Source organism: Scyliorhinus canicula, chromosome 6 (genome assembly GCF_902713615.1).
Source record: "Scyliorhinus canicula chromosome 6, sScyCan1.1, whole genome shotgun sequence".
NCBI lineage: Eukaryota > Metazoa > Chordata > Chondrichthyes > Carcharhiniformes > Scyliorhinidae > Scyliorhinus > Scyliorhinus canicula.
In genome coordinates, this window is record NC_052151.1 from 34,155,558 (window position 1) to 34,181,540 (window position 25,983).

At 47.8% G+C, this 25,983-nt stretch overlaps 1 protein-coding gene across 7 annotated transcripts in view; it reads left to right on the forward strand.

Annotated features, from left to right (window-relative positions):
• Window positions 1-22,655, forward strand: part of slc8a1b (solute carrier family 8 member 1b) — a 356,896-nt gene extending 334,241 nt beyond the window's left edge. For all 7 annotated transcript variants that reach the window (XM_038799133.1, XM_038799137.1, XM_038799134.1 and 4 more), the window contains one exon: window positions 21,539-22,655. In XM_038799133.1, coding sequence (XP_038655061.1) covers window positions 21,539-21,915 — 377 coding nt within the window. In that variant the 3' untranslated portion in view covers window positions 21,916-22,655. The remainder of the gene's footprint in view (window positions 1-21,538) is intronic.
• Window positions 22,656-25,983: the final 3,328 nt, after the last annotated feature.

Genomic DNA, 25,983 nt, shown 5'->3' on the forward strand with positions numbered 1-25,983 from the left:
AGCATTCTCATTCTGGAGAGAGCGAGTAAGCATGTCTCTGAGAACCATCCCACTGGGATATGGTCCAATCACCACCTGTTACCGGGCAGAATACCGCCTTTTCAGCCAATTCATCGGTTCCAAACCAATCAATCAAACCAAGTCCCAGCCCATCTCTCTGGTGCCAATAAGTCTGAAGCTCGTGTTCAAACTAGCACAGTGTTCTCAATTCCCTATTATCTCTGCTGCTTGACTTAAAGATACATGTTAATTAATCACACATGGACTAAAAATGATAACGGCAAAATAAAAGAAAGGGGAAATAAGGAAATAAACAGGAAGGACCTGTACAACTCCTCTAACACTCTAATCATGGATGTCCCAGTTTCAATAACTTCTTCATTAGTAGCCGTGTCTTCACCTGCCTCAGCTTTCATGTCTGAAATTCTCTCATCTAAACATCACCGCCTCTCTACCTCTCTTTGCCCCTTTAAGGAACTTCTTAAAACCTGGCCAAGCCTCAGGTCATCTGTCACAAGGCTTTATGTGGCTTGCTATCAAATTCTGCTTTATAACATTGCTGGTAATACTCAGTCATGGGAGAGACCATGGCCTGGATTCACCAGTTCCCCAGCTGTGTGTTTCTCAGCGGCACGGCATTCGCTGGCAGCGGGATTGACTATTCCGCCGCTTGTCTATGGGATTTCCCATTGAAGCCACCCCACGCCGCTGGGAAACCCGCTGGTGGAGTGTGCCGTCGACGGGAACAAGAAATCCCAACAGCTGGAAAATTTCAGCCCATGTGTCCGTCTCCCAGTGGTGTGAAAACATCCAGCGATCAAGTTAAAGGTGGGAATGGATCCATGCGGGAAACTCGCCTGCTCATGGTAAGATATCAGTTAGGCTTACCAATGAACTTATTTATACCAATTATCCACGGGCCCACTAGAATTTAATGATGGCTCAGGGGGTGAAATGAATTACCCGTGCCTCCCAGGGGCTGCCCAGCAAACACTGTTGGGTTTGCAAGCAGCTTAATGGGTTGCAGCTTAAGGGGGGTGGTGGGTTGTTCAGTGGCCGGCACTCTGTGCCCAATCGAAGAATCTAGCATCAGAAGGAGCGGGATTGGGAGGGACTGAAAGTCATCCTCCATCTCGCCAGTGACTCTCCCCTTATGACCCCCATCCCACCCTCGCTGACCTGAGTCCAGGGATCCAGCAGCAACCCCTTGTTAAGTTCCTGGAGCACTATTAACAGCAGCCACCACCACTCCATATGGCCCTGCCCACAGGGAAGAGCTGCCGGCTTCTGATTGGCGTCATAAACCCTGGTGGGGGCCGGGGTTCTGGCACTAAATTTGGTTAGTCCTCCCCCCAAAGAGGCGACACGGGTTTCTCAAAGGACCTCAAAACAGTGAGCAAGACTCACATCGGGAACATTATATACAGTCCACTGCCTAGTCTTTCTCAGAAAATGCTTATACTACCTGTCTCTCATGGAATTTTCCGAATCTTAGATTGGAGGTAGGTAACATCTATGTAAAGGAAGAAACTGCTTGAAAAATATAGTGAAACAAAAACTAATTGCTGTCAATCCCGAATGATTAATTGATGAGCTATAAAGGCTTTCACATGGTATGTTTTATTCAATACATCCATCAATGATGAATCCTGCAAAAAGCGTATTCAAAAATTGTGTTGCACATAGCTGAGGCACATATATACATTGTATATTGTGTGGAGTTGTACCTAACACATCCGCGGTTGTGGTTTCTGGAGGTCAACTACCTGAGTCCTTGGACATCCCTGGGGTAGTGTCTGGGAACCAACTATCTCCAGCTGTTTCATCAATGACCTTCCCTCCATCATAAGGTCAAAAGTGAAAATATTCGCTAACAATTGTAGAATGTTCAGAAATATTCACAAATCCTCAGATACTAATGCAGTCCATTCCCAAATGCACAAAAAACTAGACAAGATTCCGGGTTTGGCTGATAAATATTTGATCCTCACATGTGGCAGGCAATACCCATCTGCAAAAAGGGACAATCTAACTATTCCCCATGACACTCAGTTACATTACCATAGCTGAAAGTCCTACAATCAGTAACTGGCCCTGGAATTGGCACTGCAGCTTCACTACAAATATTAACACAATGGGTGGGATTGTCCAGTTGCTGATGCTGAAATTGCGCTCGGCAATCAGCCGGAGAATACCCGTTCACGCCCAAATCAGGGGCGGCGCCGCTTTCACGATACTCCACCCCCTCCAAAGCAGAGTACGCCGTATCGACGGCCTCAGGACATTACCTGAGGCTCAACCCCCCCCCCCCCCGATACTCCAACCCCAACCAGCTGAGTTCCCAACGGCCTCAGTCGCGTGTGGTCTCATCCGTCGGCAACTCAGTGTGGCGGCTGCAGACTCAGCCCAGCGCCGTCACAGTCGGGGAAGGCCCGATCCGCGGGCAGGGGGGACTTTGCCAGGGGTTGGGGGCACTGTTGGGGGATGGTCTGCGGCGCACAGTGGGGGGGGAACTGTTTCGTAGGCCAGGTCCGCGAGCAGCGGATGCATGCTGCTGGTCGCCGCTGTGAGCATGCGTGGCTATGGAGCTGGCAATTCTCTGGGCCATATCGGCAGCTAGAGCCGGGTGCTCTACTCTGCCTTCCTGTTAGCCCCCAACCAAACGGAGGATCGATGGCCATTTTACCCAATTTTTACTGTAGCAATACGCAACCGTTCCCACGCCAGCGTGGGGACATAGCCTCAAAATCAGCCCAACACATGGGGCGGGATTCTCCGACCCCACCCGCTGGGTCGGAGAATCGCCGGGGGACGTCGTGAAACCCGCCCCTGCCGGCTGCCGAACTCTCCGGCACCGGGGATTTGGCGGGGGCGGGAACCTCGCCGCGCCAGCCGGCAGCCGCTGGCAGCAGCCCCCCCCCGGTGATTCTCTGGTACGCGTGGCCGCCCGTTTTCGGCCGGTCCCGCCGGCGTAAATTAGACTAGGTACTTACCGGCAGGACCTAGCTGCGCAGGTAGCCTCCGGGGTCCGCCGGGGGGGAGGAATCTGGCCCCGGGAGGTGCCCCCACGGTGGCCTGGCCCGCTATTGGGGCCCACCGATCCACGGGTGGGCCTGTGCCGTGGGGGCACTCTATTGGTCCGCGTCGGCCGCTGTGGTCCTCTGCCATGGCCAACGCGGAGTTGAACCCCCCCGCTCATGCGCTGGGTTGATGCCAGCGCACGCTGGTGCTCCCGCGCATGCGCCAACTCGCCCCGGCCGGCGGAGGCCCTTCAGCGCCAGCTGTCGTGGCGCCAAGCCCCTTCCCAGCCGGCCAGCGCAAACCACCCCAGCGCCGGCCTAGACCCTGAAGGTGCGGAGGATTTTGCACCTTTGGGGCAGCCCGACGCCGGAGTGGTTCACGCCACTTCTCGGCGCCAGAGTTGCCCGTCCCACCGATTCCTGCAGAATCCCGCCCAAGGTACAGCAGTTACAAGTGATAAGCCAAACTTGATTTGAGTAGAGAATGGGTGCCTCGGACTGTCTCCCAAAGTGGGAGGGACCTTCATGGCCATTGATCAGCCACCATCTATGTGAAGTCAGGCAGACCTGACTGGTAAGCTGCTGACCTACGACTGTCCATCTGCTTTAATGAGTGCTTGGAGCTGAAGAGTGTCTGCTCAACAAGTGGAAGCAATTCACCGTAACAGGTAAACCAACAAAAAGAAAGATGCCAACCCTTTGGTTCGCAAACTGGAACATCAAGCACATGTGCATAAGATTTCAGCTGGTCAGTGGCTCATAAGAGACAGCCATGATCGACATGGAGCTTGATATGTTGAACCTTGACATAGCATCCCTACAAGGGTGTGACAGTGGTGTCGTGGTAACGTATCCAGTAATCCAGAGGCCCAGGCTAATGTTCTAGGGACATTGTGGAATTTGAACCCAGCCAATAAATCTGGAATATAAAACTAGTTTCAGTAATGGTGACCATGACAACAATAATTGATTGTTCATAGAATCCCTACAGTGCAGAAGGAGACCATTCAGCCCATCGAGTCTGCACTGACCTATGAAAGATTACTTCACCCATTACTTCACTCCCCTTAATCAAACCTGCAATTTATCATGGCCAACCCACCTAACCTGCACATCTTTGGACTGTGGGAGGCAACCGGAGCACCCGGAGGAAACCCACGCTGACACAAAGAGAAAGTGCAAACTCCACACAGACAGTGAGTCAAGGGCGGAATTGAACCCGGGTCCTTGACGCTGTGAGGCAGCAGTGCTAACCACTGTGCCACCGTGCCGCCACAGCACAGTTGTTGATTAATGACTGTTCATAAAAAATCTATCTGGTTCACTAGCTTCCTTGAATGAAGGAAATCCGCCATTCTTATCTGGCCTGGTCTATATTTGCCACTTGACCCACAGCAATGTGGTTGACTCTTAACTGTCCCTCGGAAATGGCCGAGCAAGCCGCTCAGTTCAATTAGTGGTGGGCAACAAATGCTGGCCTTGCCCACATAAATTGAATGAAAAAGAAACCAGGCGAGCTGAAAATAGATCACTGAAGGAAAAAGCATTGGGCGTGATTCACCGAGCCCACGCCGGATCAGAGAATCGCCGGGGGGGGGGGGGGGGGGGGCGAATCCCGCCACGTCGAGCCAACAATTCTCCAGCGACTGGAGAATCAGCGGCATTCACACGGACCCGCGCCAGCCGTGTAGGGCTGGCTTTCGGTGCCGGAGCAACACACAGCATTCTGGCGCCCGTGCTAGCCACCGAGGAAGGAGAGAATGATGGGCCTGGAGGCCCGTTGACGCAGGCGTCGCTTGCACCAATTCCAACACCGGAGACAACACATATGTTCATCTGGCATGGGAACAGTTCAGAGAGAACTTGCTACACTCCACAGATCATTTGGAATGTGTTCTCTCCAGTCGCTTCTCCACTGAAACATGCCAGTTAACCTCATGAGCATCCATGCTCCAACGCCCTACTTCACCGCAGAGATGAAAGACTACTTCTGTGAAGAGCTTGACACTGCTATGAGTAGAATCCCTAAATCAGAACCCTTTTACTTCCTGGGAAATTTCATTGCAAGAGTGGCTGCAAACCAGAAGACATGGCCCTTCAGCCTCAGACATCATGGCCTGTGGGCCAGTTTAGCTCAGTTGGCTAGACAGCTGGTTCATGCTGCAGAGCGAGGCCAGAGCAAGGATTCAATTCCCGTACTGGCTGAGGTTATTCATGAAGGTCCGCCTTCTGAACCTTTCACCTTGTCTGAGGTGTGGTGATACTTAGATTAAATCACCACCAGTCAGCTCTTCCCCTCAAAGGGGAAAGCAGCCTATGGTCATCTGGGATTATGGTGACTTTACCTTACCTGATATGGCCTGGGAAAATAAATGAGAACAGACTGACTACTTGGACTTTGCTGCTGCCACCAGATTTGTGTAACTAACACCTTTCAGAACAAAGCACGCCATAAGGTGTCCTGGAGACACACAAGATCAGAGCATTGGCATCATCTGGATCTGATCAATACCAGACATAACTCTGAACAGTATTCTCAACACATGCAGCTACCACAGAGTTGACTGCAATACACTTCCTAGTGTGCACCAGGGTTAGAATGCAAACTTTGAAGTTTTTTCATCAAAAGCAGGAATTATTTGATGTATCAAAATCAGCCATACTGCCTACCCAGATAAAATCCAATAGTTCTTCGACTCAATTGAAGAGACACTCTCCGGCATTTCCACACAAGAGTGCAGAAGTGGAATGCAACAAACCTCAAAACACTGTTGGAATCACAAGGACTCCCGAAAAAGTTGGAGTCAGATTGCTATTCCATAGTAAAGCAAATCTGCAAAGTGGCGAGGAGTGCATCTCGTACTCATGTGAGCAGAGACCGTCAATTTGAGCTGCTGGAGGCCTGATGAATCTGCTCAATGTGATCTCTTTCCATGATAACATGATGGGTACGGTTAGATATGACAGGCGAACAATAGAACCCTCTGAGATCCACAGTGGGGTAAAACAGGATTGTGTTCTGACACCGATATTCTTTGGCATATTCTTCCCTTTGTTGCTGTCGAATGCCTTCTGGTCATCTACAGAGATTGTCTGCTGACATACCACAACCGACAAAAGCTGTTCAGCCTTGAGGCCTGAGACAAAGATGCACAAGTCCTCATCAGAGAGTTTCTCTATGCTGATGATGTTGTACGAACATCCAAAACTGAGGAATACTCAGGAGCCCCAGCTCCGACCCAAACCTCTTGTAGAACTCGGCCGGGAACCCATTCGGACCCAAGGCCTACCCCCTCTGCATCGACCTCACGCAATTCGTTACCTCCCTCAGCCCGAGCAGGGCCCTCAATCCCTGCGCCACCGCCACCTTCGGGAACTCCAGCCCATCCAAAAAATGCCTCATCCCCCCACCAGAGGCTGTGAGCTATTCAATTTCCAAGGCTCAAAACACCCCATTCACCTCCGCCGGCTCCATTACCACCGTACCCCCACCATTTCTCATCCTCCCAATTTCCTTCACCACCAGCTGCCTCCTCAACTGATGTGCAACCATCCTGCTGGCTTTTTCCCCATAATCATATTTGCCTCCCTGGCCCTGCGCAGCTGCCCCACAGCTTTTCCCGTGGGCACAAGTCCAAATTCCACATGGAGCTTCTGTCTCTCCTTCAAAAGGGCCTCCTCAAGAGCCGCTGCGTATCTCTGGTCAACCTTCCAAATGGCGACCATTAACGTCAACCTCTCAGCTCGCTCCTCTCTCTACTTGTGTGCCCAGATTGAGATAAACTCCCCCCATACATCTGCCTTCAGCGCCTCCCACCACGTAGAGACAGAAACCTTCCCCATCTTATTATGCTCCACATAACTCTGGATAGCTACCCCTATCTTCTGACAAACCTCCTTATCCAGCAATAACCCCAAACCTAATCTCCACTGCAGCCGTTGGGGACTCCACTTTGCCACCCTCAAATCCACCCAACGCGGCACGTAGTCAGACAACACAACCGCCGAACACTCCATTCGCCCCCACCAGTAGTACCTTACCTAGGACAAAGAAATGAATCCGGGATTATATCCAGTGAACGTGTCAGAAGTATGAAAATTCCTTGGCATTGGCCTCCCAAACCACCATGGGTCTGCCCATCACATATGTTCCATAAACCCCGACAGTTTCTTTGCCATAGACGACACCCTCAGGGACCTGGGGCATGACTGGTCCTGCCTAGGATCCAGCACCATATTAAAATCCCCCCATAACCAGCCAGTGTGTGTCCAGATCTGGAATCTTTGCCAACACCTTCCTCAAAAATGCTACATCGTCCCAATTTGGGACATACACATTCACTGGCACCACAGGTGCTCCAACCTACCACTCACCATCACAGATCTACCCCTAAGGTCTGCCACTATGCTTCGCACCTCAAAGCCACCCTCTTAGTGATCAACATTGCCAGATCCCTAGTCTTCATATCCAACCCCGAATGGGATACCTGCCCTACCCACCCTTCCTCAGCTCGTCTGGTACCCCACCTTTAAATGCTGAAGAAACACCGGGCGGGATTCTCCGTGGCCCGATACAGAAATCTTGTTCAGCGATCGGGCGGAGAATGGGCTCCAACGCCGAAATCGGGGCCAGCGTTGGTTTGACGCCGGTCAGCCATGCTCCGCACCCTCCGAAATGACGCACATTCGCAATTCCGTTAGCACCTCATTGTCCGGCCCACCTGCGATGCTCCGCCCCCGATGGGCCCAGTTCCCGGCTACGCGGGACACGTGTGGTCACACAAATCATGACCCCGGCGTGGCGGCTGCGTACTGTTTCCTGCACCGCCACACTCGGCCGGAGTCCGTGCTGCTGGCCGGGGTGACTTCTGCGAGGGCTGGGGGGACTGGTGGGGGTTGGCCATTGGGTGGGCTGTGGGGTCGCGGATAGTGGGTTGGGTCCGTGCACGGCAGGAGCCATGTTTTATGGTGCGACCGCTGCAGGTCGGCAGTCGTGCGCATGCACGGCCCGGGCCATTCTCCGGCTGTTTTCGGTGCGGGAGGCAGGTGTTTCAGCCAGTGCTAGCCCCTCACCTGTACCGGAATCAGTAAGTGGTTTGCGCCGATTTGCCGGTCATGAAACACCACGGTTCCTACACCGGCCTCAACACTTAGCTGCAGAAACAGAGAATCCAGCCCATCATGTCCAAAACCCCTCTTAATCGGCCCATTCAATCCCTGAACGTTCCACGTGATCAACAGGGTTGGAGGGAGAGGGACTTCCCCGCTCCAATGATCAGCCAAAGCTCCTCTTTAACCAGCTCCCCCAGGTCCACAGGTCACCCACCTTCTGTCTGCCGATATGTCTGCCGCCACCTCCCCTTAACCAACTCACCACACCAAGTCTGCGCATGTCAGCATTCCCCCTCCCCCGCCACCCCCACCCCCGCAAAAAAAAAAATACCAACCCACCCCACCTCCCCTCCCCACACCCTCCACGGATCATCCCCCCACTTCACTCCCGTTAACTAGCCTACCTGCTAGCATGTGGTCCCCACTCAAGGGAACCATCTACCCCCCTTCCCCTCTACCACCCCTCACCCGCACTTTCCCCAAATTAGTTGAACGTACTTACCCGATCCACATGTAGCAAATACAATAATCCGCCCGACCTACACAGCCACATTTCCCATACTGGCATCTCCAAAGTTCAGTGTCCTCACAAGCCTCCCAGTCCAAAGTCTCCCATTAAATTGATCGCCTCCTCCGGCACATCGAAATAAAATTTCTGATTCTGGTGAGTGACCCACAGATGAGCAGGATACAGCACCCCGACCTCATTCTTTTCTTGTAGAGGGCCGTCTTGACCCCGTTTGAACCCAGGCCTCCGCTTGGCCAAATCTGCACCCAAGTCCTGGTATATATGCACCTCATTTCCTTCCCAGGTACATTCTCTTATCTCCTTCGCCCACTGCAGAATCTTCTCGTTATCCAGGAAACAATGCAACCCACCAATATCGCTCTTGCCTGCTCCCCTGCCTTCGGCCTCCTCAAAGCCGTATGGGCTCGATTCACCATGGGAGGATGATCAAAGACCCAGCAGGGTAGCATGGTGGTTAGCATAAATGCTTCACAGCTCCAGGGTCCCAGGTTCGATTCCCGGCTGGGTCACTGTCTGTGTGGAGTCTGCACGTCCTCCCCCTGTGTGCGTGGGTTTCCTCCGGGTGTTCCGGTTTCCTCCCACAGTCCAAAGATGTGCGGGTTAGGTGGATTGGCCATGCTAAATTGCCCATAATGTCCTAATAAAAGTAAGGTTAAGGGGGGGGTTGTTGGGTTACGGGTATAGGGTGGATACGTGGGTTTGAGTAGGGTGATCATGGCTCGGCACAACATTGAGGGCCGAAGGGCCTGTTCTGTGCTGTACTGTTCTATGTTCTATGTTCTATGAACTCTCTTCCCCACCAGCTTCGCAAACAATCTCATCACATACTTTGTGGCCTGTGTTCCTTCAATCCCCTCAGGCAGCCACAATCCAGAGATTCTACCTCCTCCAGGTCCTCTTCCTTCTCTCTCAGCCTCCAGCCTTTGCTCCACTCTCTCAATAGCCACCCTGATCGGTTCCGCCACCTTAATATAAATATATATATATACCTCTGTGTTAATAAGTGCAGCTATGGTTGCACCATTTTTAGTATCTATTTCACTTTTTGGGAAATTTAATAGATATACAGATCAACCAAATATTTGCTGTAAATAACAAAACCGAAGATTGTGGATTAATTATATGATTAATGTAATTTCCTCATCCAAGCACAGGGAATAGAACCAAGGTTGGTATAATCAGATGTCTCTGTCTAAAGTGTGAAACGAAAGGTAGAATTTAGGCAGGTTTTTTTTATAATTGGCTCTAAATGTCAGAAATGGCTAATAACAGGCTTCAGACGTAGTATTAGAATTAGTTATCATTTTTGTCAGTAGTACTTGGGATTTTTTTCCCCCCCTCATCTTCCAAGAAGTGAATGATAAACTCTGCCGCCAAAATTTGACAGCATACCCCTTTTGGCATCTGCGGCACATTCTTAGATTCATCCTAGTGGCTGCACACACGTTTAATCCTCTACAGGCATCCTTCTTTCAAAAGCAAGGCCCTTGAGATCTGGCTTTCAAATCTACTCAGTTGAGAGCAGATATCTCCTGAGCTTGCGGTTGGCAAGATCTTTCTCCTTATCTTTGTCCCCAGATTCTCCTATCCACTCGTGCATAGCACATCACTTGGTTAATGCACTCCCTTCTGCCTCACTCACTAATTTCCTCCCAGATGCCTGTCTCTTGACTAATGCTCAAGGAAGGTGAGTAGCAAAGCACTGACGCTCTAGCAAGACTGATTGTTCAATAGCCTGTTTTAGTCCTAGTCTGGCGATAGTGCTGGCCACTGCCAGAGCTACAGACAGTCACTAGAGCCGGACACCAATGTAAATGATGGTGGATGATTTCCGGCAGAGTCCCTGCCCAGGGGGTAAGAGGGTTGGAAGGGTCCATTTTTGCGAGATCAGGGTGAGAACATAAGAACTAGGAGTAGAAGTAGGCAATTCAGCCTCTTGAACCTGCTCCATCATTCAATAGGATCATAACTGATCTCATCTCAGCCTCCTCGTCACCTTCCTGCCCACTCCCCATAATTGTTCACCCTGCTACTAATTAAACCTATCTATCTCCTCCATACATCTGTTTAATGTTCTGGCGCCCACTGCACTCTGGGATAGAGGATTCCACAGAGTCACAACCCTTTGAGTGAAGTAATTCCTTCTCATTTCTGTCTTAAATCTGCCACCCCTTAGCCTAAAACATTGGGCGGGATTCTCTGATTACCGACGGCGAAATCGTATTCGGCGATTGGCCAGAGAATCCGTTTTGATGCTGAAATTGGGGCGGCGCCGTTTTTAAGATGCTCTGCCCCCTCAAAAACAGCCCCATCGCTGAGTACGCTGCACGCCTTTGGGACGGCCTCAGGACCTCACCTGAGGTACTCCCCAGGTGCTGCGCCCCCGATGGGCCGGTTTCCCGACGGTGTGGAACACGTGTGCTCACAGTCCAGCGCCGCCACAGTCGTAGGGGGGTGGAGCCGTTCCCCTGGCCGGGGGGACTTCGGCCGTGGCTGGGCAGACTGGTGGGGGCTGGCGAGGGGGTTTACAGGGGGGCACTCTGGAAGGCCGGGTCTGAGCACGGCCGGCGCCATGTTATATGGCGTGACCTTTGTAGGTCGCCGCCATGCGCATGCGCGGACACGGACCCGACAATTCTCCATCCATATCTGCAGGTAAAGCCGGGGCTTTACGTGGCGCAGTTGCTAGTCCCCCAATTAGACACAGGCTCCGACCATAGCCTCAAAATCGAAAAATCCAGCCATGGTCTCTCATTCTAGAATGTCCATCAAGGCGAATCATCCGCTTTATATCTACTCTGTCAATGCCTTTTAGCATTTATAAACCTCAATTAGATCTCCTCTCGTTCTTCTAAACTCCAGCGAGTATAGGCCTTAACTGCTCAATCTCTCTTCATCCCCAAAATCAATCTAATGAATCTAACCTGAACCGCCTCGAATGTCTTTCCTTATGTAAGGCGACCAAAACTGCGCAAACTCCAGATGTGCTCACACAATTGCCCTATACAGTTGCAACAGCACTTCCCTACTTTTATATTCTATTCCATTAACATTTTTAAAGGGTAACCCGATCTCTAAGTGAGCTTGTGGGTCCCACACATCCGCACACACATGGGCATCACCCTGCACCATGCCCAAGTGAGGTTACCCTACTCTGGGACCCCTGGGGGTCCCTCCTGTTCAGAGACCCTCACCCCACCTCTTACATACACCCCCCCCTTTCCAGGACCCCCACCCGCCACCCTCCCTAACTTCCCAGAGGCCCCTGCTTACCAGCCATGCATCCCCCCACCCTTCAAACCCCCCCTCCACCCTCCTTTCATGGCAATGGCCTCCCCTCAGGCGCTGACCCATGGCAGTGCCATGGTGCCATGGTTCCAGGGGGAGGCCAAAGGGCCACTCTGCACTATCCCTGACCATCCAGGGGTTTCTGATGGCCCAGGGGAACCCCGAGTGCTGTTCTGCCTGGTCCACAGTTGTGTGAACCAGTACTGAACGACGCCTGGCTGCAACTTCATTGGGGAGGCTGGTAGATCCCGGGATGTCGGTAGATCACAGGTCAACTCGCCTAAGTCGGTTTAAACCCTCATTAGGCATGCGCTGTTTAGTCACACTCCTTTTGGCCATGCTTCAGATTCTGATGCCTAGCGGTTCTTGAGTAGATCCTGTGAGGCATGAAGGCTGCCGGGAAGCCTGTGAGAGGCCTCTCCTGGGAGCTACTGGCCGCGTTGTTTTCTCACTCAAGTGCAACACGGCCACAAAATCTTGTCTTTATTTCCTCATTGCAACTTGCAACTAGTAATGGGGTATGTGTTATCTTGGAGTTGGGTGCCTCTGATGGGCCCACGAGCCTGCAAATCGGAGATCGCCTCCGACCCACCATTGCCCAACAGCAGACCACGCAACTAAAACTACTGGGCTACCCGCTTTGGGGTCAAATAGTGGCAAGGTGGAATTAATGGCGGGGCATTAATTGGACTCTTAAGGGCTTCAATAGGCCCAAAGGTGGAGAGTCACACAACACCTCCATCGCCCTCCTTCAAATTTCACAGAGATCAGGGCCAAGCGGGTAGGCCAGAGGGAAGGATTCTTTCTGGATTTTCGAAGCCCCTCCCCATCCCACAACCCTCCCCATTGCCTCGAAACCCACCAGCGGGAGAGTAAAATTCCACCTATAAGTTACTTTCAGTACAAGGAGTAAATGATGTGTTTCATGACCTAGTCTGCAGCCAAGATCAAAGATGTATTAGAGAATCAATATTACAGTGTAGTAGCCCGATCTCCATTTGTGTTTCTCTTTAAGTACAGTTCCCAGCAGGGAGCATGGTAATGATGATCTGCTTTTGTGAGAAATCCTGACTGCACATCAATCTCAGAATTTTCCACGACTATTCCTTAAAGGAAATTCCATCGGCAATATCACGCAAGATCAATTGTACATAATGATATGTTCATAGTACATGTTATGACCCTCCTGTCTTTATAAGCCAACTCTTCATAACCAACATGAAATGAAATGAAAATCGCTTAATGTCACGAGTAAGCTTCAATGAAGTTACTGTGAAAAGCCCCTAGTCGCCACATTCCGGCGCCTGTCCGGGGAGGCTGGTACGGGAACATCACATGAGAAAGATTTTTTAAGTTGAACGCACTGTTCTAGTTTTAGTTCGGAGAGGTTTAAAATTCAGAACCACTACGTCTGAATTTGAAGTGCAAAACTATCACAAAGCCAAATAGAGCTTGATTCAACTAAGCTCTCACATGGATACTTAGCTCAAGGCTGCAGGGAAAACAGACGTATTCACTGGCAAAATGTCTCACTGCTGATGCATGCCACACATCTAAACAAGCTGGAACTCAGCCCATTTTGAAGCTCTTTGTATTCCCTTTTCAGATTTGTTTCTAACAATTCACTGTATAATCAATGCTGGAAATAGTTCACCATTTAGTAATATGTGGCTTCTCCCAGGTGATCAAACATTAGCCCAATTATGCCATGTAGTTATACCCTGTTTAGTGGTATTGAGTTTTTTAGGTTAAACAAAAACCTCCTGGTATACTGTTAAAAAGCTATCAAGGAAAAATCTAATCATTTCTTTTTGAAACATCATGTGAAACGAGACATGAGGAGTGATTCAACAGGAAAAAAATCGAAGTCCAGTTTTGGGTGGGTTTAGCGGGGCGTTTCTTGGCAGCTCCAGATCCGGTGAACACCCCGCTATTCAACAGCATTTTGCTGGTTTGTTTTGGTTTCTGAGAGTTTTTATCCACCAAGACCCCACATTTAGGGCGCTATTCTCCCAAAAGAGAACAAAGTCCCCGAGCGAGCGTGTTTAGCTGCATGCTTCCTGGCGCTCACAGTGCCGAGGATCACATGGCTATTCGACGCGACTCGCGTTGAATAAGGGGCCTGAATAGGGAATGTACGGCCAAGGCCGCACATAGTCCCGTTTTGTACAATGGGAAGTTCCGCTTGCCAGAACTCCCCATTGTCACAAGAGATCAGGGGCTGGATTCTTCGCATCCCAACGCCAAAACCGCGTACAGCACCGGGGCGGAGGATCCACTTTCGCGCATGGAATTGGGACCGGCGACGGTTCCTCAATTCTCCGGCCCCGAAAAGTGGTGTACTTGGCATATCACGTATGCGGACTCAGTGTGCGGCCGCCATGGTCTGGGCGGTCTGATCGGAGGGTGGGGGGGCCTCATACGGGACTGGACTATTTTTAGGCAGGCGGTCCAGGTCGGGCACGTGGCCGATCAGGGGCACTATTTCCACAGTCAACTCCACGGTCTGAGTCCACCATGGAGCATGGCACGGCCGCTGGAGGCTCTCCCCCTGCAGGGCGATGAATATGTGGCCTTTTCATGCCAGTTTTTCTGGCGTGAAATGCCACAGTTTTTATGACGGAGTGGGGACATAGTCCCTGAAATGGAGAACCAGCCCCTGGTGTCCCAATCTCCGAGGCCCTTAATCAATCCCCAACCTCCCCACCACCCCGCCCCTCCTCCCCCCAGCGTAAACACACTATGGACCGGATTCACCTCACAACATCTCGCAAGATCGCTTTTCAGGGCAGCGTAGCCTTTGGATCACACCCACAGTATCTCGCCTCCACCTTCACCTGGTAAAGGCCCCCCCAGGCCAGAGCCCTGGCAGTGCCAACCTGGCACTCGGCCAACCTGACACCTTGGCAGTGCCCCTGCCAGTCTGGCAGTGCCACGGTGCCCGGGTACCAGAGGGAGTATCAGGGTGCTACCCTGACCTGCCTGCGAAAACCCAGGAGTCTCCAATGGCCTGGGAGACACCCCCTCCCCCAGGTAACATTACAACTGGTCCACATTTGTGGAAACCAATATTAAACATTACTTGGGGGATGTCTCCCAGGCGTAGCCGTTAGCACCTGGCAAATGCCGAAATGCATATTTAAATAATCTTGAGCATGTCCATGATCCAGATTGTGACGTTTCGCAAGACACCGTTAAATCTCGGGAGGCGTTTCGAGCGCTGTAAATCTCACGAGATTCAACATCCTCGTCCCAACATCAAGTCAGGCGCAACAAGGCTGTTAAATCGCGCCATGGACTAATGAAGTCAGTAAAATCGTACCCGTAATGTCTTATACCTCCAACATCTTTGTGGCTGTGGAATACAGAATTTCATTATGGATTTCTTTCCTCCTCCTCATTTTTCTTCATGACTTGTTTTGAAAGCACAGGTTATTATAAATCACATGGTTATATTCTGGCCCCATCATGAAGGGACCCGCTGGGAGAGATTCGGCAGCCCAGTAAAATGTCCATTGACTTTCGTTGCAACCAGACATCCTGACAGTGGGGGAGGGGGCAGTGCGTGGAACATCACGCCCCTTACAGATGTGGACATTGTGAGATGGATTGTTTAATACTGATGTAGAATCACAATATTGTTACAGCACAGAAGGAGGCCATTCAGTTAATTTTGTCTGTGCCAGCTATCTGGAGGAGCAATTTGCCAAGGGACACTCCCCTGCTTTGTTCCTATAGCCCTGTCCTTCCTTTTCAGATAACAATCAAATTCCACCTTGAATGCCTCGATTGACCCTGCCTCCACCAGGCTCACAATCAGTGTATTACAGATCCTAACCATTCACTGCATGAAGAGGATTTTGCTCAGCCATTGCTTCTTTTGCCAATCACCTTAAATCTTTGCCCTCAAGATCTTGAGCCTTCCACCAGTGGGTGTAGCTTGTCTCCAGCTACGTTGTCCAGGCCGAAAGGAAAATAACTTCACAACTTTTGTATCTCTCCCCTCGCACCTTAAACCTTTGCTGTCTAGTTCTAGAATCCTCTACCTTTGGGAAAAGATGTTGACTATCTACCTTATCTATGCCCATCATTACTTTATAGACCTAACTTGACAGGACACAGACAGGAGCGCGGTGGCAATCCGACAGCGAAATGAAATGAAGTGATTACCACGCCTTGGAATATTTGACCTAACTATTAGCCTTTTAAAACTAGAAGACAGAAAACATTCACACATCAATGCATTTATTCACAAATCTGTGCAGCACGATTTCAGTCCCCATGTTTATTATCCATGAACCAATATACAGTAAGGATTCAGGATTATTTTGTAGACCTAACTCACATTCCGTGTTCTCACTGTGTGTAGCTCCACACCAGCATCCAGTGCCAGAAGTTGAGGAGGTTGACCTAGATCTCTTTTCCTGCAAAAAAAATCAATGAATTATATAATAAAGTTCAACAAAAGTATCAAAAAAGGGAAGGTTTGCACGATGTCTGCGTGACCATAAATCTGATATACTATTGCAGTTGGTCCTTCTCAGACTGTATTTTCATTTAAAACCATCAGGTTCCCCCACAACACTTAGGAAACACATTCTAGCCAATTATAATTAAACATCTAGTGACTGTCCTCTTCAGGAAAAATTGGTAAATAAGATTTCTACGATTAATCGTCGACAAGATGAGTATAAACTGAGGCAGTCATCCTCTGTAGCAGACTCAGTAGTCTAATACATGAAGTACAGTATTACAGGGCACAGTTTATGATTACCAGACACTGATTCAGTAATGCTGCCTAGGAACATGTGATTCTTTTTTGTATTATTTCACAGGATGTGGGCATCACTGGCTGGGCCAGCATTTATTGTCCATCTCTAATTGCCCTTGAGAAGGTGGTGGTGGGCTGCGTTCTTGAACCGCTGCAGTCCATGAAGTGTAGGTGAACCCACAGTACTGTTAGGGAGGGAATTCCAGGATTTTCTCCCAGCAACAGTGAAGGAGTGGCGATACATTTCCAAATCAGGGTGGTGAGTGACTTGGAGGGGAACCTCCAGGTGGTGGTGTTCCCATATATCTGCTGCTCTTGTCCTTCTAGGTGGTCGTGGGTTTGGAAGGTGCTATCTAAGGAACCTTGGTGAGTTCCTGTAATGCACCTTGTAGATGGTACACACGGCTGCCACTGTTCGCCCGTGGTGGAGCGGGTGAATGTTTGTGGAAGGGGGAGCAACCAAGCATCCAATGAGGGTGGTGTGTGGCTTGGAGGGGAACTTGTAGGCGGTGGTATTTTAAACAAGATTTGTGTTATTCTGAATGAGCAAATGCAATAGTGATACCCTTTTATTATTTTGTTGGCAGTGGTAAAGTATAAGTAGTAGGAAGGAACACATTTAGATTTGAAATAGATTGGAGCCTGGGAGAAGAGCCAAGAATGGAATTGGGAAATGAATTACAATGAGAAAATTATGAGTGGAGTATTCACTGAAGTGGGAGACCAAGGTGCCAAATGAGATTCAAGAAAATGAAGGGAAACTGTAAAGCTTGCTTGAATTTAGAGGCACGTTCTGGTGAGAGCTATTAAATACAAAGCTTGTTCCCAACTTGCTTGGTTCATACAGTAGTGAGGAATATTTTTTAAAAACACCGTTAGAGGCATCCATTGTGCCAGTTTTATTATCATTTGACTCAGCTTATAATGTAGAGATTAATTAGGAATTAAGTAGCGTTTAAAGTGATGTATTTTTATTCAGATATTATTTAATTAATGTTGAATATATCTGGAGGTGAATACAGATGGTACTTTTTAACATCCGAACAGTTGGATTGGATTTATTTATTGTCATGTGTATCGAGGTACAGTGAAAAGTATTGTTCTGCATACAGTTCGGACAGATCATTTATTCCATGAAAAGAAAATACACAGGGCAAACAAATATATAAGATGCATCAAGATTCCTGAGGCAGCGCTTTCCAAACTCATGACCATTCCCATCTAGAAGGACAAGGGAGCCGATACCCGAGAACCCCACTACCTGGAGGATTCCCTCCAATTCACACACCATCCTGGCTTGGAAATATATCACCGTTCCTCCACCGTCGCTGGATCGAAATCCTGGAACTCCCTCCCTCACAGCAATGTGGGTGTACATACACCTCAGGGACTACAGCGGTTCAAGAAGACAGCTCACCACCACCCTCTCAAGGGCAATTATGAATGGGCAATAAATGCTGGCCTAGGCAGCGACACCCATGTCCCAGAAAATGTACAAACATACAAATTAGGGGTAGGCTATCCGATCCTTTGAACCTGCTCCGACATTCAATAAAATCCTGACTGATCTGATTGTGGCCTCAACTCCACGTTCCACTGATCCGCAATAACCTTTGACTCCCTTGTTAGTCAAGAATCTATCTACCTCTGCCTCAAAAACATTCAATGACCCTGTCTCCACCCCTCTCTGGGGAAGAAAGTTCCAAAGATTCACGACTTTCAGAAATAAAATTATTCTTATCTATGCCCCCCTCATTTTTAAACTAGCTGTGGTCGGTATAAGTTGTAGCCCAATCTCTCACAGTTGATACAAAGAATACCCAACTACAAGTGAGCTTTTTTCATGTTGGATTGTTTTGTATGAGACCCAAGACTATTCTGAAGTACTGATTCCTTATATCATTGGAGCACAGAATGGAATTGTGAAATATGTTGGCCGGGTTTCCAAGCCCGCACCGGGTCGGAGAATCGCCGGTGACGCAGGAAATTCCCACGATGCTGGGAAGCGATTCTCCGGCGACTGGAGAATCGGCGCAAATCGTGCCCACGCAGCGATACGGCGGCGGTCGGGGGCCGCTGAAAGAGGCCCCCGCAGCGATTCTCCGCAGTCAACCGGCCTAATTCCTGCCAGTGTGATTCCAACCTCGTACCACCCGGAAGGAGCTCTGACCCACGGCTGTAGTGGCTGTCCTGGGGCCGGGGGAGTGGGGGGGGGGCAGGGGATCTGAATCCAGGGGGGCCTCCATGGTGTCCAGGCCCGCGATCAGGGGGTGCCCGCGATCTGTAGGGGCCTATCTCTTTCCGTGCGTGCCCGCTGTAGGTCTCCGCTATGTTGCGCGGAGACGGCCACCATGCACATGCGCTGGCGCGGAGATGGCCGTTGTGCGCATGAGCGGCAGTGCAGGACTGCTGAATCGCTGTGATGTAACGGAATCTCGCGAGACATTGCGATATAAGTCCCGCTCATTGTGGACCGGATTACCTTTTAGCAAATCTGCATATTAAAGTGAGACAAGTCTCACCTTAATGTGCAGATTCCCAAGGCACTTGAGGTGTGGGATTTAACTCCTTTGCCTCACAGACCTCAGGCGAGTGCCGTTCAATACCAATCGCCACAAGTGGAGACCAGACGGAACGGCACTCGTGGGGGTGTCCCAGGGATCGGAGGCCCTCAGGCACATGCCCTTTGGGCAGGGTGGTACCGTGGCACTGCTGGTGCCATCTGGGCACTCTGGCTGCGCCACCTGGGTGCCAGACTGGTAGTGCCAAGCTGGCATTTTTTGTGTTGTGATGATCCCAAGTGGGTGTTTTGGGGGGGGGACAACTTTCTCACAGTGCATTGTAGCTTGGAGGGGTCGTGGGTTGCTTTGAGGGCTCAAGAGATTGGGAGTTCAGTAGAGCTCCTCAGTGTACAAAACAGGGCTACTTGAGGCCCGTCGGCCCGCTGAAGCCCTTATCTAACGCGGGTGCTGTTTTATGTCGTTTCTCAGTGCTACGAGCACTGGGAAACAAGCGGCTCAACGTTTTATCGATGAGACTTTGATCCCATTTAGTTAAATTCTGCCCTATGCACTTGATTGCGGTGTACAAATTTATGAGGAGACGAGATAGGGTGGACATAATAAAATTGTTTTCCTGGTGGAGAAGTCTAGAACCAGGGGAAAGATAAGTGGCAGAAGTTGCAGAGGGGACATGAGGAAGAACATTTTGCTGCAGTGGCTAGTGAGAGTCCGGAACTCCTGAGTTGGTGGTGGGAGCAGAGAACTTTTTTTAAAAGTATCTGGATCTGCACTTTTAATGCTCTAAGCTACAGGGCTATAGACCGGGTGCAGGAAGGTGGGATTAGAAAAGGTACCTATTCCATTACGCCCAAACTCAAGGCCGTCCTCACCGCACCATCCACCTGCCACCCCACCTCTGGGGGACCTTTAAATTTAGCCCTTGTTCTCCATGAGGCTGAAAATACAGCATTATAATGAGGATAACTTCTGTTAGAATTATTTTTTTTCATGGGAGAGAAGTGGAGGCAAAATGTTTTGCAATCTGAAGGAGTCTTGCACTGTTGGAAGAACCATTCGCCAAGTGAGATATTAAAACTGAGACTCCAACTGCCTGTTCCTTTTAAAAAAAATTTAGAGTACCCAATTCATTTTTTCTAATTAAGGGGCAATTTAACGTGGCCAATCCACCTAGCCTGCACATCTTTGGGTTGTGGGGGAGAAACCCACACAAACACGGGGAGAATGTGCAAACTCCACACAGACAGTGACCCAGAGCCGGGATCAAACCTGGGACCTCAGCACCGTAAGGCTGCAGGGCTAACCCACTGCGCCACCCTGCTGCCCTCATTTGCCTGTTCCTAAAGTTCAGGTGGATACTGAAGATCCCATGGCATTTTTTGCAAAAACAGAGTCCCGGTCAATGTTTCTCCTCGAAACTGCTAAAGACAGGTTAATTAGTCATTTATTTCTATTCTATTTGTGGGATATTGTCGTGTTCTGAATGGCACAGTGACTGAAGTTCAGAATAATATATTTTACTTTGAACACTTTAGGGCTTGTCCCAGTAATAATCGGGCAAATAGCTGCAAGACTGTTTATTGGAGCTGATGAGATAATGTTACTTAAATGAACAAGTTACACCAAGGAATAAAAATTCTGCTCCTTCATTTCAGTGCCTAAATTGGAAAATTATGCCCCTCCTGCGTGATTCTCATTCTTCAAGATTATGTCCGTGTCTCTCTCTATCTATCTCTCTTTGTCTCTTTCTTTCTTTCAATGTGCTTTCCGCATTTATATTTCTCTCCTGCTCTCTTCAATCTCTCTCGTTTCTGTCCACCTCTGCTTCTTGCTGCCCCCTTTCTCACTTTCTCTGGCTTACACGTGCTCCCAGATAGAAATTGGTTTATATTCCCCCCCCTCCTGTTTTTACAGGCTTAAACTGGGCTGCTTTCAGGAGTCCCTGTTGCTGTCTGAAATCAGAGCTGGCCCAAATTAAATCTGAAAGTCAGGCTCCTGCATCTGGTTTGTACATCAGAAATCCAAAGCATTTCCCTGGACCATTTTATGAATTCACGGCGGAAAATAGTGCTCAGAAACTAAGTGTAATTGTGGCCAACAAAGCCTTGCTAAAATTAACAATTATTTTTTTCCTCAGGTGAGCGAATTTGTTCCACAGCAACATGGAGATTGTGGCGATTCCAACGCGTGAATTACAATAATATTTCAGCCTGTAAAAAGCAATGAAAATGGATACTGTGACTTGATCCATGGATAATCTTACAATTTAGCTTGCTTTTTGTTTTTGTCTCTTTTACAGATACCTTTGCCAGCAAAGTAGCTGCAATTCAAGACCAGTATGCTGATGCTTCTATCGGTAATGTGACCGGGAGCAATGCTGTGAATATTTTCTTAGGAATTGGTGTGGCCTGGACAGTTGCAGCAATCTATTGGAATGCTCAGGGAAAGGATTTTATAGTGCTGCCTGGAAACCTGGCCTTTTCAGTCACTCTCTATACCATATTTGCTTTTATAAACTTTGGTGTGTTATTGTACCGAAGGAAGCCAGAAATTGGTGGTGAGTTGGGTGGACCACGGACTGCCAAGATTTTAACCTCAGCAATGTTCGCTATGCTTTGGTTAATGTACATTCTTTTGTCATCTCTGGAGGCCTATTGCTATATAAAGGGCTTCTAATAGTCAACAGAACATTGAACAAAGTGGACGTTTAGTATTTCACTCACCTGCTGATGGAATGCTAACCTCTGAGCGGATTCCTTTTACTAGGTAGAAGTGGATCTCACAGTGTTCCATCTGCAGGGGCATCATCACAACAAAAGGCTATGAATGTAGGGCTCAGTCCGCTGCTGTACAGATAAATATACCAAATGGGAGATATTTTTTATTGAGAATAAAGAGCCTAAAACAATATCTATGGCACTTTTACCCACAGTAGCATTGCCCTCATCCATTCATGGAATGATGCCTCTGTACTAATGTGACTGTTTGAGATCAAGTTGCTTAACACACCAGAAACATGGCGCGTCCCGTTATTTCGTTTTGTTTTTTTGGATCTGCGTGCCCTACACTTCATTTAAGACAATGTGTGCTGACAGCTCCTGATTAAAATCCAGTGTTGTCAACATTTTGGAGTTTTTGGTTTAATTTAATTTGGGTTCCTTGGTGAAAATGCACAGAATATGTGTAACTGCTAGACATTTATCCATACACTGTGTCATTTGTTATTTTTGTACAATAGTGTTAAATGTGATACTGTAATGCTGTGCATGGTTAAGACATGTGTCCTGTATGTAATATAAATATGTCACCAATCTCAAGATCTACCATGTATTGTTTATTATTAGGAATTGCTTGTTGCATATAGTGAGGAGAAAGAGCTATAGCTTTCACCTAAAATATACCACGTTCACTTCGAAGCGTTTCTAAGTGCTACTGTTGGAACTCGCACCTTCACAAAAACATACTTGATCTATAAATATTATTTTTTTTTTAATTTAGAAGTTGAATGATGTGTTTTAAAATTGATCAGGGTCATTTGTTAGAGCTTTATTTAAAATGTCAGTATCGATATTTCTGTTGTCTGGTTGCTTTTGTTGCTGTCAGTGTTGTAGCACAATAAATCAGGAAGACGGTATAATTGGGATGGTGCATTTAAATTAACCCGAGCAGAAAGACAATTACTGCGTATGTTAAAAATCATTAAGTAGGCATCAAGAATATTGCTGTAGCAATCAAAAAACTCATTGCCATCGCCAGCTTTTAGGGTAATTCTTGTAAATTCTGTCCAAACCATCAAATGCCAATCTACGACCTTCTGGCAGAGGTTCTGGTACAGGAAACGCACATTCCAAAATGCTGGCGGCACCACGTGACATTAGATTTTGCAAATAAACACTTCATTCGAGCTCTTGATTGAAAAACTGCAGACAAGTTACATGTAGAATCAATGATATATGCAAGATAGGAATTAATTATGAATCTTAATGAAGCAAAAAAAGTTATGCAAACTTTTTCTTGTGAGCCACTACTCCAGATTTATACGGCTGAATGAATAGAGTTGAGTGCAATGTTACCTGCACGATGTGCGTGTGCACAGCAACCCAAAAGCTCCTGAGTAGGTCACGGACTAGTTGGCCCCTTTAAGATACCACCCCTGTAAAGCCGCGCAGAATAGAATTGAAAGGTCCTGCACGCTTAAATAAATCACCAGCCCACTCCAAAAATAAATTAGAGGGGGAAATGTCGTAAATGTTTCCCTTCTATCTTTAGTTTGTTCTGTACTTCAATGACACAAAGATAAACATTCAGATTTGAGTCAATTGATTATTTGAAGGCAGGTTACACTTCATAGCTGAACTTTAATCATCTTTATTTGGACATTTAATATTAGTTTTACATAATGGTCACAGAAACATACAGACAGATACACCCGAAAGTTTATAATGTATCATTCTATGCATTATTTGTACACAACTCAAGCAAAACACACACATCATAAAGGACTCTAGTGTGTGCCACCTTGTTGCTTTTTGAGTGACCAGTTTACCTTGCGATACTCATATCTAGGAACAACTATTTCCCCCTTACAATTGATTGTTCCATAATTAAAGAACATAACTTCAGAAAACAGTCTGCGATTTTGTCAGAGGGCTGCTGCCTTTCCTGTATAATCTTTTAAAAAATGATTGGAATATAAACCTCTCTACTACCTATGTGTGTACGCGTATATCTTCAAAAATAACTGGGGAAACCAATCATGATACAATTGGCTTTCTGTCTATGATAACAGGAGTTCTGCAGGCAATGTCATACCCCTCCTTTGTGAAGAAAGGGAAATATCATTTTGTTAAATTCCTTCATGTGGGCAAGGTCCGCATTTGTTGCCATTCCCTAATTGCCCTTGAACCAAGTGGCTTGCTCGGTGATTTCGGAGAGCATTTGAGTCAACTAAATTGCTGTGAGTCTGGAGTCACATGTAGGCCAGATTGGGCAAGGATGGCAGATTTCTTTAGTGAACCAGATGGATCTTTATGAATGATCAGAGATAGTTGCCATAGTGACCATTACTGAGACTAGCTTTATATTTCAGATTTATTAATTGAATTGCATATAAATTCCAGCAGCTTCCTTGGTGAGATTTTGCGTTATCTTGGGCCTCTGGATTACGGGACTAGATGACCACAACATCGCCCCAAGTTTTGTTGCATCAACATTTATGTCAGTCTAAAGTTAAAGTCACTTCAGCCAGCCTATGATCCGAGATTCATTTGGCAGGGCCGCCACTGACTGAGGGAACTGAATAGGTCTTGGGGATCGCATTCCGTGGCTCCATCCATTTTTCAGTGAAACTGTAAACCATTGGCCCTGATCATCAGTGTTACTACACAAAGCACTGTCACTCAATATATATTTGCTCTGATCCTATAATCACAAATGTTTCATAGTACCCTTAGTGATTACGAGCAAAAGAAATCCACTTTAAACATTTTGCAGCTGATGGGTCTCATGAAAAGATGAGCCATTGTTACTTCTCACGTTCAGTACAGAAAACTAATGGTCCTGTCTTGGAGAAGAGGTCGTAAGGACAAACATTATTTATTTTGATGACAGAGTATGCTACTGTTCTTCACATTCAGTCCTGCAGTCCTTGATATTCAAATACATTATTGCTGACATCAGTGTAATTTTATTCCGTTAATGAATATTTACCTATTTCTCACCTTCTTATGCTGATTTGTTGCCTGAAATACATCATCGAGAAACTATAAAGGGAGAACTCATAAGGATCATTTAATCCTCAAGAAAAGAACATTTCATTTTTGACTGGGAGGGAATGAGTGAGAACCGTAATGGTGTAAATTAATTTGTCTAACTAAGGACAAATGTTAAGTGATTTAAGCAAAAATACATGCAGATTGGATGGTTCCTGAGCCTTGCAGCTAAATTTGACAGTACTTGGCATCAGGTTTTTATTCATTCAAGCTTATAACATGAAGAACAACCATTTGAATGGTGCAATGGAGGGCTGGCAGTGCCTTCAGAAGAGCCCTTTGCCTTTTTTGTTGGGACATTGTGCATGTCCAAACCAAGTGCCCTGAGCTTGGAAACCTGTCCTTTTTCAATAGTGCTGCATAACCAGACCCCAAGAAAATGCAGCCTGTGGAGGAAGCATTTTATTTTTCCCATCTTTCTCCCCTCTCGTTGGGGAAAGTGATGCTCAGCAGCCCTCCTGGTCACACACTCGGGACTGATTGCGGAGATGATTCTCAGGCAATCCTACCCGTCCGTGGGGACGCGCCATGCCAGTGCGCCCTGGTGCTGTCCTATTATAGGTGTAATTTGGAAGTTTATTCATGGAGAACAATATTGTACCTTATTGATTAGTAAAAGTACATCTCCGGCATGCTGTTGGTAAAATAATGGCACAGACAAGTAAAATTATTGAAATGAATAGTTAGCTTAATTTGTTTTTGTTTGCTTTTCAGGCATGGTCATTTATTTAACTTTCACCCAATTGAAAATTAAAGATCTGATCTTAGATTTTGTTATTATGGGGATATTAAACAACCCATCTGTAAAGTTGAGTCATGGACCAGTGGACAGTCACCATATAATGGACGCATATTCTACACATTGTCGAGCAATATAGATTTCATAGGAAAGGTCATTTCATTGTTATCGCCTGTTTAAAATAAGGTTTCAGCATTACAGGTAAACATAAAAATGAATGGGATTTGCTTGTAT